Here is a 17,080-nt window from a genome sequence, read left to right as displayed (position 1 = left end):
TTAATTTATTATTTTTTATTAGATATGAAATTTTAATTAAACACATTATTTAATTTTATAAAGGATTGAGGAAAAAAGATTTTTTTTTTTTTTTGAAATGAAGTAAAATAAAATTTAAAAAGTATTAAATTATAGAATCATTTAGTAGTATTTATTAGTGTCATAAGTGCAATGATAATGAGACATGAAACTTTAGGACTGCCCTTTGACTTATTAAGTGAACTGGTAAACAGTCTGCTGATTTGGTTGATTTTTTTCTTTTTTACTTTTTCACTAAAATATGGAGTACTACGTAATTTCTGACAATTATAAAATTTGGTACCATATATAGAGGCTAAATTTCACATGTGCATGCCCCTTTTTTTCCTTCATCATATTTGGTAAATTTCATTTAGAATTTTATTTTATAAGTTCTTAAGCACCTGTTATGTATATAAATTAACTACTTAAAATATGTCAACTTCTTTAACTATACCCCATGAAATCCCACTGAGTAAGGTGGGTAAAGTTTACACAGACTTCACCCTACCTCAAAAAGGTAGAAAGATGGTTTGGCATCAAACCCAAGTTTTTACATAATTGTACAATATATAAAATTAATTTTCAAAATTTTATATCAAATTTGGTTGGGGACTTGGGGTCATAGCAATCATTATTGTGACTATGTTTTATCAAATTTCCACTTTTCAAAGATAACATTTCTGAGATTGATCACAAAAAAGGGAAAAAAAGGCAATAAGGCAGAACTAATCGAATTTGACAAACACACTAAATTGGAAAAACATTCAACAAAAGCCTAATAAATTCAAATTATTTTCCACCAAAGCTTTTGTCAAATAATTGATTAGCATCAACTTGTTGGAATAATTGAACAATAACTAAAAGAGGTTTATAAGTATAATAAAGATTAATGATGCTATTATACAATACTGGTCTATGCATAAATCAACCAGTGCCAAAGCTTTGTGTAGTTCAAATTTTCCTCAATGAAAAGTTCCAGTTAACTAGAATTAAAGATAATAATCATACAAACAAATATCATATGAATCTATCTCATTAAACATCACAAAGAATGGAAAACTATCATTACCAGAGAGAAGATGGAAGACTCTTCTTTCTGAACCAGGCATTTCTCCTTCATCCCTTGCCTTGCTCGTGTGCTCGGTCACTCTCCGTTCTTAAGTCAAAAACCAAGTAAATCCGCTGGGAAGTAGATTGTATTATCCTTTTGAATATGGTAGGCTTCGAGATTTCAATAAGGATAAGCAAGTAATCGTCGACTGGGTGCTGGAGGGGCTAATCCAGGGATGTCCCGGATGTCTTTGTTATGTGGGTTTACAATCTGCAAATCCAAAAGTTAACGCAGTTTTAGCCTCAAGATATGTCATTGCACCAAATATCAATGATAAAGCCTTATGAAGAAGTGAACAGTGGGTTCCATCAAATGGTACATCTCCAATTCTGAAGTCTCTATAAATTGACGCCTTTTATTTCTATCACTATCATTGCTGCTACCAACCGGGACTAAAGTTGAAAGTCGTATCTCTAGTAAAGACCCTTCGGGAACACATTTCTAACAAGTGAATGGTAATGCTGCATTCATGACAAAATAATGGAAATGCAAGTTGCTTACATGAAACTATTCATCGGAATTTCCATAATTATCATATATCTCCTATTCAAAGATCAGCTACCCACCTTTAGCTGCACTTTCCCATGTGCTACTGTGACTTTTATATGCAGTACTTCATAATTGGACTAGCTAGTGAACATTCATAAAATACAGCACTAACCTTGGATGTATAAGAAAAGCCTTTGTTAGGATAACTAGCAATAGCACTTTTTTTTTGGGAAAACTAGAAGTTTAATTATGCTATGCTAGACACTTCATCTGCTAATGCGCCAAAGTACCTCTAATGATAGTTTGAAGTAGGCCATTAGGCTCTCTAATAGCTTTATAGTTAAAAGGTACAAGAAATTGTACCATGAAATGCTAGATGGGCACATAGACAAATAGAGCAACAAATGTAATTTACAGTATTGTACTAACATTGTCAAGTACAAGACCGCTACAGTTTAGCAAATTGGGTGAATTTGTAGGTGGCAAACTAAGTACGATTGATAAAATCCAACATGATGCTTGGATATAGTTTACTATGCATATATATTTGATAAATAATACTAACGTGAGGACTGAGGAATGTTAAAGGGCATGAAAAACAAATGCATTTGGTAACACTACACAAGAAGGGGAAAGACATCTGACCTTCACAATAATGATTGCTATGACCCCAATCACAATCAGAAAGAGCAAGGCCATAATACAACGATCAGTTGCAACCTAAAGAACGATCTTATTTAGAGTCACAGAATGACATAAAAAGAAAAGGTAATGACAGAGGGATTGTACAATTTAGAAATTGACCTGCCTACCGAGTTCCTTGACCAATTGTGTAGCCTTCTTTATTGAAAAATGGATTGAGTCTAGCTCATTGACTATCCGGCTCATTTGTTCAGTCTGGGCAAGCAGACAAATATAAGACATAGGACAAAGCAAGGGCAACAACTGAATATAAAATTACGGTCTTGCATCTGAAACATGTCAGTTTTCTCCAAATAATATACCTGAGCCTTCAGTGCTGCAGCAGTCTCAGTTCCAACATTTACAGTTTCATGAACCACCTGTGGAGAAAAGAGCATGTAAAAGCCATTCTACAGAACAATGAAGCAAGTAAAAAACCCTAGTTCACAGGAGACGCTTCTCAAATGGCATCATATGCCTTGCTTTAACTAGCTCCTAATAGACTAATATACCAGTAAGCATTATGCACAAACGGAACCGTCGCTATTTAATCTACTGTCTAAATTTACCATAAAACTTCATTGCTCATTTAGTGGTTTCAAATCCTATTGACAAAATATTGAGGATTTGTTTCGGAACCTCAATAACAGCATTTTACTTATAACAACAAAATCCATCACTATAACAGCATATTCTTAGTAAAATTACCCCTCTATAACAGTCTTACTCAATTAGTAATTTATCTTAATTTGCAATTTCCCATCTTTGTTGCCAGACATTTATTTTCATAATAAAAAAAGTACTACTAATGTTTTTCTCCATTATGTTCAGCATTCACTATTGTATCTTCTTTTCCATACCTGATTTTATTATTACACTTTGCTTGAGCCGAAGGTCTATCAGAAACAGTATCTCTACCTTCACAAGGTAAGGGAGTAAGGTTACGCACACCTCCCCAAACCCCAACTTGTGGGATTATACTCGTTTGATCCAGATTTCATTTACTCCTTTTGCTATAATTGATATTGAATCGATGTTATAGTCAACCTTAGCTTGGGAATCCATTAGTCCAAAACATACACAGAAAAAGCAAATGATAGCATTCCATGAAGTATGATATTGCAATGAGTAAAAAATGATGTTAGAGGTGATGCCCTTTTTCGGTATCAAATCAAATCTCAGCTAAGTTCCACATTAAGTTCCCAATTGAGTGATATGAATCTAGACTGTCCTATTTTTTTACTAACTTTAATCCAAAAAGGGATTTGCACTTGACCAAATACAGAACAAGCCAGGTCCGACTCAATTGTGATTAGAACTCCCAAGACACTATCATATATCTCCCAAGAAACAACAATCTCCAAAACTGAAAAATGGAAATAAAATGAAAAGAAACAAAATGTTTCTCATCTAAAAGGTACGGACACATTTTAAGCAAGGACCATAATAATGCTTCATTTCTTTATCGTAGATGTTTCATTTCTTCATCGTATAATTTGTTAGTCTGGAAATGGCGGGAAGGGCAACTAAAATCATCATGAACCAACTGGTGATATGGTTTGAGATTCATCTTAGCAATACAAAAAATAAAATTAATGATATACCAACCTTTTTTGACCTCTCAATGGCTTCATCTGTCTCATCCATCATCCTATTTCCTTGATCCATCAGCTGTTGATTGCTCATATCTGCAATGTTATATCAGCACTCAGAAAGTTATATAGGAATAATTGCTTTGAAAATTATTTTAAAACATATGTATAAGGAATAATCAAAAATCAATGAGGTCAAAGTTCCATTGCAAGTTGTCAAAAAATGTGGTGTATGTATATGTGCATATGTATGGAAGAAAAAAAGAGTCATTCATATATCAGATTGCATCGCGACAACATACACGACAACCTAGTCTCTACTTTCAGATTTGTCTTAAATAATTCCGAACATCTGAACCAGACAAAAGAATGTCACTCTGAATCACACCCCTCTTGACCATACGTTTCATTTCATTAGCTTTGGCATTTAATTGTGCTTCCCATACAAATATCACGTATATAGAGGATGCATCTTTGATTAAATTACAGTCTTCCGATCACCACTATGCAATTTAACTTGTGGCAATTCAAAAAGTGAAGGTTAAATCGTACATTAGTTTAATGGTGAGGAAGATAAGGCGTCAATAACTTTCATTTTGAATCTTAGTAAGTGATCAGAGTTGTCTAGTGTAACTTTAATTTTGACACTAACCATAAGCCCAAAAAATGAACATGGAAAAATTTTGTTTCTCATAGTTTGAGTTATGAGACATTTTCAGCAATTGTAGAAAGACGCCTATTATAATTTGGAATTATGCAAAGTAACCTTCTAAATTGTGTATCAATCTCAACCAGACCCTACCAGCAAGAACTGGTATTCTTTCAACGACAGCTTCCACTACCCCATTCCACCAACAAATAACAGAAAAGAAACCTCAAAACCAGCTCTTCAGCAGAGAAACAAGTGAGAACAATAAAAAAAGATAGGACTACTAATCATCAGATGAGAGCCAAGAAGAAATACATCGTATATCAGTCCAAAAGAAAGCATTATATATGTCAAAATTCAAAATGCAGCACAAAGAAGAGAGTGATAAGATAGAAATGAAGGATGAATAAAATTAAAAATGCAAAAGTGAAAGATCTGCTTACTTGAAGCTAGCAAGCCATTCTCTTCAGCAAACCCTTCACCGGGACCCTCAAAAAGATCTACTCGCTTGTTCTCAATATTGCTTGCGTATCTAGAGAATCACATACATAAGAATTAAGTGTACAATACAGAGCAATAAGAGAAACAATATACAACAAAACCAAAAAGTTGGGGTTTTCTTGTTCGTCTGAATGTGAACACAAGCTCTAGTTCACTTTATCAATAAAGAAAAACATAAGTTCTACTTCTGTATGTTCAAAGGAAAAACAGTCTTAGTGTGTGTCTGGTATGGAGGAAAACATTTTCATTCCTATACAAGTTTCATAAAAATTAGAAAAATGGCTTCCCTAGTGAAAGTAGGGAAAACAAGTTCCATATGTCATTCCAGGTTCATTGTCTCCTCCCCACCCCATCCCACTCTCATAGTGTTTTGCTATATTACATATAAATGCTTGCGGAATAGTATTTTTTTTTGCTTACTTACCTAACACTAGAAAATAAGTAAGAAATTCACTTGTTTTCCAAGAAAATATTTTCTAGGAAAACTGTTTTCCATGGAAAGCATTTTCTTTTGTACAAACACACCCTTAATCTTTATTCTTTAACCCGACTTGAGTAGTAATACTTAGCAGTAAAAAAGTATAATCTTAGACCTCTATGTTTATTTCCAGCCTCTAGGCTCTCACCAAATTCACCTACCTAGAAAACTGAAGACTAACTATTAACATGAATAATCCACGTCTTGAAACAGAATTTATTGTCAATTTCTTCAACTAGTATCACAATCTAAGGAGTATATTTGAGTTTGAATAACTCATAAATAAGCTGGAAACCTTGTACTATGTCCAAGTCAGGAACCTCACGTGAATATACAAGTGACATGCTATGTTCTTATCAGTTGTTAAATTTAATGATTCTAACTCTGCTGCATACTCCTAGGTTCATTTGTGGGCATCAAGTCTTGAGGGAAGAAAATTCATTTTTGTAGCCTTGCAGGCACATCCAAGGATATACTGTTTAAAGTATTGCATCCACTTTCACCAGCATCACAGTCTAACATCCAATCAAGCTGTCCTGGACGTAAGGGACAGCGATAAGACTTTTTAGGGAAGTAGAAGGGACCTTTCAATTTCCACAAGGCAAAGCTAACAATATAAAATTTGAAAGGCAGTTCCATGGTGGGAAAGAGAAGACTCGTAATACTGTAATTTGTAAAGGTGCTAACAAACAACTCACTCTGGAACAAAAGAAGTATAATCCTTCTGCGCCAAGATATTTGAAGAAAGCATATATTTTGATTGATGAATCATTAAAAAAAGTAAATCAGTTCAAAAACCAACTGACTAATAAAATGAAGTAGAAAATGTGTAAAGCTAACCAATAAAACTTACTGTTTTTTCAGAGCAACATAAGAGTTCAACTCTTTGATCTGCAAAGGAAGACGAGAAAAGAAAGATCAGTTCAGGAAAAAGTAGATCCATTCAATGTGGCATCAACAATATAGAAAAGCTTCCCAATGAACCTGACCATTGATTGTTTTTTCTCACTCAGCATCTTGGTAGTATCTGCATCACTTTTATATTCCAAATCCTTTACTTCTCTGTCAAACTCCTTGATAAGCCTGTCAAAGTAATTAGTCATCATTGCATGTCCAATTAATTATCTGTCAGTGCATGATTGTGTATCAATATAGTTCAATTACCAGAATTTTCAAGGAAAAATAAAGGGAGACATCAACTAAAGGTTCTCCAAATCACTCTTGCATTCTTGTCATAATCCAAATTGACTACAAGGATTCCAATTACACACTAGAAACACTTCAACGCTTTTTCATTCCATTTGGATCTCAAAACTTTGATAGGAAAAAACAAGACAAAAGAAAAAGGACAGCTCGGTACACAAACTATCCCATGTTAGTAGGGTACAGGGAAGGGACGCACCCCAAGGGTATGATGTAAACAGCCTACCCTAATGCAAGCATTAGTGGTTGCTTCTACGGCTCGAACCCGTGACCTATTGGTCTCACGGAGACACTTTATCGTTGCTCCAAGGATCCCGTTCATAATTAAAAAAATAACAAAACAATGGAAAGTAAATCAAATCCAACAACTTTATGTTTCTTCAACCATTTTGGATGTCTCAACTCTCAAGAACATAACGCTAACCAATGGTGGCATCAAACAGAAGGAAAGCCCAGTGCATTAAGCATCTCGCTTTCATACAGGATTAGGAAGGGCCGCACCCCTAAGGATGTGATGTAGGCAATCTACCTTGATGCAAGCACCAATGACTGATTCCACGGTTCAAACCCGTGACCTATAGGTCACACAAAGACAACTTTAATATTTCTCCAAGGCTCCTCTTCAAACAGGAATAACCAGGAAATTGAGGATCACTATTCTTGTTGCGGAGAGATCGAAAAGTGATTATGGTTGCCAATCAATGTTCTTTGTTAAGTTCATCTCTCTCAGAAGCTCAAAACTTAATTACCATGGAGATGAAAACGGTAAATGAGAAAACCTAGATAGACAAATCTTCTGTTTCGGAATCGTTGATGAGAGACAGCTTTTTTCTGTTTGTTTTCTCACATATCTTTTGTGGATTGTTTCCTATAAACAATAATATTTTCTTCACCCGTTTCCTCAAATTTTCCCTGACTAACTTATTTTGTCTTTCTTTATATATAATGGTAGCGTCTAGGACACTTGTGCACGATTCGACTGTTCTCACTTCCACCAATACAGGTATCAGATAACTTTTTCACTAAGGTTTAGGCAAATGAGAAGAAATCACCAAGTGTTTTTATCTCTCGTGGGACTTGAACTCTCGTCTCCAAGTTTTGCACCCACTTTATTGACCTTTGGGTACTCTTCCTGACTAATTTCTTAGCATCCAATTGCAGAAATACACCTTGGGTAACCACTGTTCCTTTCATCTGCAATTTCCAAGTTCCAAAACTAGCTACATGATCCAAACTTACAAGTAATATAGTTTGGCATTCTACAATCAACCTGACGTACATCTTACAATGCAAAGTTAAGCAGGAAGTTCATGCAAAATACTGTATTTGTTTTCCTCTGAGTACTGAAAGGGGAATCCCAGTTATTTGGAATCTCGTTGAACGATCAACTGAGACAGTTTGTTAACATGAAACAACTTCATATTGATCTCACTAATCAGAATTCTGAAAATATCAGAATTTGCAAAAAAATATGATGCAAAAGTTAGATTCTTTTCCATTTGTATCCAACTGATTACAAGGAGATCTTCCTACATCAGCTAAAACCCTCATGGCTCTTTAAACTTTTGCAAAGGTGGGAGCTCCTAGGAGGAGGGGTAAAAAAGAAAAAGTGGCATATGGTATTAAACTACATTACTTTGCCATTTACTGGAACGTGACAATTCCTGACAGGTATTTTTTGTTTCTTTTAAGTTCAAAATATGTATCATTTGGACACAATTCGAACTGCAATCAACTCCACCTGCTTGAACTTCACATTTTATAGGAGCATACATTGCCCATTCAGCGCCAACTCAAATAAAGGACGGTTCCGGAGGTTGACCAGGCAGAGTAAAACTAGTCAATTAATGAAAAAAATTCACAATATTGAAGTGAAATGGATATGGAGGACTCGTACAGCCAATCCCAGCAAGTAAGCACCTTTATTGACAATTTCTCTGTCTAAAATCCTATTCATGAAAGCAAAAAGATCATTTTTTTCTTCTACATCAAAAACAAAGTTCACCATTTTACAGTAAATGCAAATGCAGATTGCAAAAATTAAACACATTGATAAATCACCAAAAGGGATCTGCAATGAATACCTCTTACATTCTCGCATCTTTCCTGTTAGCTCCTCCAACTGCCTGCTCTGCCTATTCGAATCCTTAATCTTCTCCAATTTCTGAAACCCATTTCTAAAAACACAATACAAATGCCCAAACAAACAAAAAAATCCACATCAATAAACACTTGCGATACATTTTTTTTTATATAGAAATAGGAGAAACACAACAAAAATTGCTTACGAAAGAGCTCGAAAAATATCCAAAATCTGTCCTTCGATTTCCCCAAGCTCCTCGCTAAGGCCAGACAATGAAGCCATTCCTCAATGTAATTGTCAACAAAATCACAATAAACACAACCAATGCCGATCCTCAAAACATCGCAAAAACAAATGTCAGATCGGAAAATTTCACGAATTTGAAACTTTCCGTTGTTCCAAATTCGATTATCACACAATGCAGATTCAAATCGGATCAAAGAAAATTGAAAAAAATGATCGGATCTGATTACGGATCTGATGAAAGTTGAGATTATAGGGTTTGAAATTTTTTGATTTTTTGATTATTACATAGAAGAAATGAGAAGGTCACCATGTATGAGCTGTTCTCGTGAATTTGCAGGCATTTTTTTTTCAATATTTTTATATTTTTCGGCGAATATTTTTGAGAATTTAAAAGCTTGAGCGTTTTGGAGGGGTTTTTGAAGAAGGTTTTTAAAAAAGAAAAAAAGGAAAATAGGAATGGTAATTATTAATTAGTCAAAGATTAGTAATCAGTGTAATTAATTAGTACACTAATTAATAGTAATAGTAATGTTAACCGATGTTTTAGGTAGTTCAATTTGGGGCTGTCTGAAAATGATTGGTAGGGTCCCCCATGCGTTTACTTTGTTTCGGATTTTCAGGTAGTTGTGTGTAATTAAGTTAAATCGTCCCATCACCAAATAATGTGATGCAGTGGATGAAGTTATTTTTATCTGAAAGTTTATCGGGTTCGAGCCATGTGGAAAAATTCTTCCTTCAAAATGGAGTCCTACATGGTGTGAAACTAGATATAATTGGGCAATGAACATCGAATATCATATGGAAATTTTTTTTAAGAGGCTCTAAATGGTGCGAATCCAGATATAATCGAATTTTAATATAAACATCAAGCATCGGTGAAAAACTAAGAAAACAAAATTAACTGACGTATATTTGATTGTCTAAATTTAAGATAGTCGATAAGTATATGATATTTATATCATTATAGTTGTGTTGGTGTAATATAAATCACCAACAATAAGTAATGTGTAATTTTTATATAGTACTAATTAAGAAAAATAATTATTAATATGATCGATTATTTGTGTAAAGGTCTTCGATTATGATCGGAATATAAAAGGACAAATTATGTAGAATAACAAATATTTAGCCTATATTAGGTACTGTAGTTACATGTTGGAAAAAAAAATACTATACTTATAGTTTTAAAAAAAGGTGTAATTCGCGATTACAGTTTTCTCAAACCTTGCTATTCGCCTGACTTTTATAAATTCAAAAATTGTATAATTCGATTCCTGATTATATAAATCCAGAATTTTGGTATATGTTTACCCTAGCTATTTGTATATGATTTATGAAAAAATCATAATAAATTACACTATTTGTATATTGGCAAGCGAAATATACAAACGGAGTTCTGAAAAATTACTAAATGTATAAATACAAAATTTGTTTATACTTACCCTATTTGTATATTCACAAGCGAAATATACTAACCACAATCTCCATAGCAAATAGAACTATAGTTATGGAGCGCATTTATCGAAATTATAGCTATAAAACATTATTATATATGTTATGTTTGCTATTTTCGAATTTTTTTCAATATAAAATACTTGTCATAGGCCAGTTGTAATCTAATATTATAGCCATGGGGACAGTAGTCTATTTCGAATAGTATATGTTACTTTTGGTTGGGTTTATGTCTCTATCAAATAATTTTCATGACTTGTTTGATGCACCAATAGAAAAAATAAATCTTTCAGTTTTGATTACTTTACATCTTCATGCTAATTGATATTTATAAAAGATATATCGTAATGAAATAATAATACGCGATCAAACATGTATTAATAAAAACTATGCATATGCTAGTTGAAGTAACGTACTCATATTTATTCGTGTTCCTATTCCTTATTCAATAAAGGTAAGATTGAATGTTTCCCTACTAAACATATACATATACATAAATATTTAATTAATATTAACAAATTGTTTTTAAAACTATCTTGCTTACTGGCTTATGATTAAAATTATTAACAACAAAACATACTTATGTATAGACAAATAATCTTAAAATTGCTCTTATTTGTCTAATCAAGTCGAGTTGATTATGTATAAACAAATAATCTTAATAATCAACGATTTAACGACATCCATCCTTCCATCCAAATGTTTCCATTTTGATTTGATCCTAAATTTTCGTTGCCTTTCTAAAAAAATTTCCTTCCATAATACTAATACTAATAGCACCAACCATGTTCCGAGCTTCCATTCCGATCCATCAGAAGGTACGCCTTCATCCTCTCTCACGCTCACAATAGAACCTCAACCTAAGAATGAAAAACCCCAATTTCTCAGCCACTTCTCAAACCCCTCTTTTGTTTGCAACTCAGTCTGTCCATCGTCTTCACCAACCCATGTCATGGGTGGAGATGGCACTACAAGGACATGCACCAATATTCTCTATGGACATCAATGGTAGAATCCATCATAGTACTTCAGAACTCAAACTTCTTAACCTAGTTGATCACAGAGGGGATGAAACTAGCCATGGAGAACTTTGTCAATCAAATGTGGTTGACCAATACAATGAATCTTCTGTCACCAGCACAAGTACCCCCCCCNTACGACTAGGGGGTACTCTCGGGTCGTGACATCATCATCTCAATGTTTTCCCAAATATGATAAACATGATGCAACTCCCCTTCTTTACTCCCTAGGAGACAATAAACTCAAACCCTCTGTTCTTCCCGCGGCAACTAATGCCAGTGATCCAGGGACACCCCATTATGATCCCAAACCCAGTTTCCATGGATATTCCTCTTCCTCCACCACTAGGAGAAAACGAGAAAAACGTGATTCCAGTATCATCGGGTTCGTTCACAGAAGTTTCAAGCCTTTGAAACTCAGCCCTTATGTTGTTCCCCGAAGAAGAGGACAAAAAATACATTCTCAATTGCCCAGTAGCCCTGAAAAAATGATCATTTGACCTCAGGCCACCACTAAACATTGCCCTAGCAAAGTATGCAGTAGTGATGACCCCGACTATGTATCAGAGCCACTTCTTGAACAAGGAAAATCAGGGGCCATATACCCCAACAATGAGCGGTCTTTTAATGAACCAACCATCTAGCTTCATTGTGTGGAACACTAGGGGTGCTAATAGTGATGATTTTAAGAGAAACTTCGAGGAGCTCATTAGGAGTCATAGTCCATGCATGGTTGCATTGCTTGAAACTAAGATGGAAAACCATATTAATCTTAAGGATGAGTTTGGTTTTGATGACTATTATGAGGTCCCCGCACAAGACAGTTCTGGGAGTATTGTGTTGTTTAGGATTTCCAGCATGGTTACGTTGAACCGCATTAATCATTCATCTCAGGAGCTCCATGGCATGATCCAGGTTTGTCCTAGTAAGAATTTTGGTGGTTTACTGTTATTTATGCTAGCACTAAATTAGAAAAACGTAATATGTTGTGAAACAATTTAGAGAATATTGTTGTCTCTTATAATGGCCCCTGGCTTATTATTGGAATTTTAATGACATTTTGAGCCAACAAGATAAGTGGGGAGGTAGGAATATCAGTATTTCTAAGAGTATTAGATTTAGGGCGTGTGCTAATAATTGCAATTTGGTGGACCTCGATTTTAAAGGTAGTAAATATACTTGGTCTAACCATCATAGAAAAAATTCAACCCTTATCCTTGAAAGATTGGATCGGAGCTTTGCAAATAAAGAGTGGATAGATCTTTTCCCCACTGTTACTATCACCCACCTCCCCAAAACCCATTCTGACCATAACCCCTTTATAATTAGGCTTTCCAATCACTACCAAGCCCCTTCTTGTAGGCCCTTTAAATTAGAAAAAAATGGGTTAATCACCCTCAATTCAAGGATATCATTTCTGATTGTTGGTCTAATAGAATTTTACCTGACGTCATTACATTTTTCCAGATCAAAGCTGTTGACTAGAGTAAACTAACCTTTGGCAATATTTTTCAGAAAAAAGAAAGTCATTCTTCGAAGACTGGACGGCATCCAAAAATTCGCAGCGTATCCTTACAGCTCTTTCCTCCAGAATCCCGAGCATACATTTCCCCGGGGATATAACGATTATCTAAAAATTGAAGAAGACTTCTGGAAAATTAGATCTAGGATTAACTGGCATAATGATGAAGATGCTAACACTAAGTTTTACCATATGTCTGTTCTGAATAGGAAAAGGCGTAACATGATCACTTATTTCAAGGACGATAATAATGAATGGATTACTAATCATGCTAGTATTCTCTCTCATGTCTCTGGTTACTTTAACTCTATCTTTACTACTGATCATACTTGTTCTTCTAACTTCAACTTGGTTCATATAAATAAAAGTTTTTACAGGATTGATCTCTCCCAACTCGACGCCTATCTCCAAGACCATGAAATTACTTAAGTTTTATTCTTCTTCAAACCCTTCAAAGCCCCCGGCCCCGATGGTCTTCACCCTCACTTTTTCCAAGCCCATTGGGATACTGTTAGGCAATCTGTGCACGACTATTGCCATCGCATTTTTCAAACTTATACTATCCTGGAAGATATAAACAAAACTTTACTTTGCCTCATCTCGAAATTCAAAAATGCTAACCTTTTAAGAAAATTCCGCCCTATTGACCTGTGCAACACTGTGTATAAGACTATCACAAAAATTGTTGCTAATAGACTTAAACTCTTTTTAAACAAGCCTATTGGACCTTACCAAACTAGTTTCCTCAAGGGAAGGAGAACTTGTGATAATGCAATTCTTGTCCAAAAACTTATGAATCACATTAACCGTACCAATAGCAAAAATGACACTCCCATGCTTAAGCTAGACTTAGAGAAAGCCTTCGACCATTTGGAATGGTCTTTTGTCTACCGTGCCCTTCTTTTTTTTCAAATTTCCTCCCAACATTACTAAGTTTATCATGAGTTACATCATTACTTCAAAAAATGCGATATTAGTTAATGGCTCACGAACCAACTATTTCTCACCTTCTAGGGGTATAAGACAAGGTAACCCCATGTCTCCATATATTTTCATTCTTTGTATGTAGCTCCTTTCGAATTATATCAACCATCAAATGGATATTCTCAAGTGGGATCATGTCCCCCTTAGCTTGGGCAATACTGAAATCTCCCATTTATTTTTCGCGGATGATTTAACCCTTGTTGCTAAGGCTAATGCCAAAATTGTCAATTTTTTCTGCAAACTGTCTGGTAAAAAAATAAGCTCTAACAAATCTAAGGTCATTTTCTCTAGGAGTTGTTCTTCCTCAATTAATGATCTAGTGCAATCTTTATTTAAGTTTCGCTATTCCAACCACTTTGGAAAATATCTCAGTTTTCCTATCCTCAATCATAAGCCAAAAGCTACAAATTTTCAGCATATCATTGACAACATGATCAATAAGCTTTCGACTTGGAAACATAATTTTTTAACTCCTACAGGTAGATTAACACTTGTTCACTCTACGCTCAATTCCATACCTGCTTACTCTATGCAATATTTTAAGTTGCCTACCAAAGTCTGCCATCGTATTGATCAGATCCAAAAGGACTTTCTTTGGGGTTCTTCTAACGTTAAGCGTAAATTGCATTATTTATCTTGGGATATTGTCACCATGTCCAAGGATAAGGGTGGTTTAGGGTTAAGAAAGGCTCGTGATAAAAATATTGCTCTTTTGACTGATCTATCGTAGAGGCTCATTACAAACCACTCCTCCTTATGGTCCCGTATTCCCATGAAAAAATACAACTGCCCTAAACGCTCTAGTAAGCCTTCATTTATTTCGAAAAACATAACCTTGGGGGGTAGCATTTGCTCTAAAGTTATAGCCTGGACCCCAGGAGCGGGTACTTCTATCAATTGTTGGAACTTCCCCTAGATCCGTTCCTTTCCCCCTTTTTGACAACTTGTTCAAGGCCCTCAAAATAAGGGACAAGAGTTTCTTAATCTCTCGACTTTATGGAATGGCTCTGCTTGGGATTGGTCAAAAATTTCTTTCAACCTTAATGGAGATATTATTGAGAAAACTTCCCTTATTTGCCCAGTTCTATCGCGGGAGCCATCGATAATCCGTACTGGGCTGCCAATTTCAATGGCATCTTCTCCACTAAGTCTGTGTATGATGTTATCAACCCTCTAGTATCTTGTGGCTTCACTTTCTCATGGATTTGGAACATGCGAACCCATAATAGGATAAAAAAATTTATTTGGCTTTGTTCCCATAACAGACTTCCCACAAGAGATTATCTCCATCGTATTGACATGTTCCCTGACCCTATTTCCCCTATTTGTAAATGTGAAAATGAGAACATTGAGCACATCGTTTTTCACTGTTACATTGCCAAAAAATGTTGGCTGGATTTGGGCTTAAATACTTCTTTTCTCCAAAGGGACAATAATCACTGGCTCCATGCCTAGAGCCCTTAGAAACTTAAATTGAACCTGAACATTCCTTATCCTTGGGTTGTTCTCTTCCCCTTAACCCTTTGGCAACTCTGGGTGAATCACAACCATAATACTTTCAAGAACCTCACTATCATGATCAACATTCACACTATTAAAAATCGTGCCATAGAATTTCACTACCTCTCCAATTCTACTAGTAAGGAAGAAAATACTAAGATCTGTGTGAAGTGACATCAACCTCCTACTGGCTTCTTTAAACTGGATGTGGATGAAGCGTTTACCACTTCAGGGGAGGGAACTGACATCGGTGGTGTCGTTAGAAATCACTCAGGCGACTGGATTATTGGCTTTTTAAAACAAAAGTAGGGCACAAAACCACACCATGGCCTAACTAGAAGCTTTTCACATGGGTCTTTCCTCTTGTTCACTCTCTTAAAATGGGCCTGATAGAAGTAGAAACAGACTGCATTGAGATATTAAGACTATTAGACCATCATTAACCACCTTACGAATCTATTATATTTGATTGCAGGTCACTATTGAAGAGGTTGTTGAATCCAGTGGTCCGCCACAACTTTAGGGAAGAGAACTACGTAGCAGATATTTTGGCAAAGCAGGGTTCCAAGCTAACAAGTTATAATATGGCTACTATCCTTTAATCCCCTCCGAACATTGTCAAATGCCAGCTTACAAAAGACAAGACAAAGTAACTTCCTCTAGACTAGTTAAGCCTACTACGTGTAATAAGTTAGCTCGTTTCGGAAACCTTGCTGTAACTAATAACCCATATAGGGTTAATGAAACTACTGTACCCCCTTAATTTTATATATATATATTACTATAAATAATAAGTGGAAATATCTACTACTTAGTACATGACAAGTGTTGGATGATATGTGCTTAGATAGTGTTGTACATTCTTCTTTTATTGTTGTACCTTTAAAATTTATATTATTGGACAATTTAACATCATTAATTACCTACTACTTTATTAGCCGAAAAGTTTGACCTCATTTGGGCCCATTTATTATTTATATGTTTTCAATTTTCAATATATGTTGTTTATCTAATTCTTTTTTACAACCTTTTATTTTAAACTTCTTGAAATTTAATTACCTATTTATTACTCTCTCTATGCACTTTTAATTGTTATGATTTCCTTTTTAGAGTCAAATTATAAGAATTTTAACTAATATTTTACAATGTGTTTTTTCATCATATTCATAGGCAAAAAAATTACAATTTATAGTACTTTTTGTATAGATTTTGCATATTTACATTTTTTGTTTAAAATATAGAATTAATACAATCTGATTTAACTTTGAAAATTAGTCAAATGGACTTTCAAAAAGCGCAACATGACAAATACAAGTGGACGGAGAGAGTATATTTTAGCTACAAAATATATTAGAGGTACAACTTTTTCAAAAATTTAAATTTTTATTGCGTTGACTCTTGAAATCTTATCATTGTCATATGAATTTGAACAAATTATATATTATTAAAAGTTACATAAAAGAGCTATAAATCACAATAATTAGCAATTAAAAATATTTTTAAATCATATAAGAAATTTGGTTGACTAATTGGAATAAAATAAGTAGCA

General features: G+C 34.6%; 2 protein-coding genes across 2 annotated transcripts in view; one reads left to right on the top strand and one right to left on the bottom strand.

Moving 5' to 3' along the window:
- Positions 1-17,080, top strand: part of LOC125841392 (lon protease homolog 2, peroxisomal) — a 369,735-nt gene that overhangs the window by 46,965 nt on the left and 305,690 nt on the right. The window lies entirely within an intron of this gene.
- LOC125841407 (novel plant SNARE 11) lies at positions 868-9,157 on the bottom strand. Its single transcript, XM_049520529.1, has 10 exons — positions 9,014-9,157; positions 8,810-8,902; positions 6,512-6,605; positions 6,376-6,413; positions 4,987-5,075; positions 3,911-3,990; positions 2,626-2,682; positions 2,426-2,518; positions 2,267-2,341; positions 868-1,342 (listed from the first exon to the last, which is right to left on the bottom strand). Exons 1-10 carry the CDS (start codon positions 9,088-9,090, stop codon positions 1,253-1,255), a joined length of 786 nt encoding a protein of 261 aa, XP_049376486.1. The 5' UTR covers positions 9,091-9,157; the 3' UTR covers positions 868-1,252.

This window comes from Solanum stenotomum, chromosome 10 (assembly GCF_019186545.1).
Source record: "Solanum stenotomum isolate F172 chromosome 10, ASM1918654v1, whole genome shotgun sequence".
Classification (NCBI taxonomy): domain Eukaryota; kingdom Viridiplantae; phylum Streptophyta; class Magnoliopsida; order Solanales; family Solanaceae; genus Solanum; species Solanum stenotomum.
This window is presented reverse-complemented; position numbering and strand designations above follow the sequence as displayed.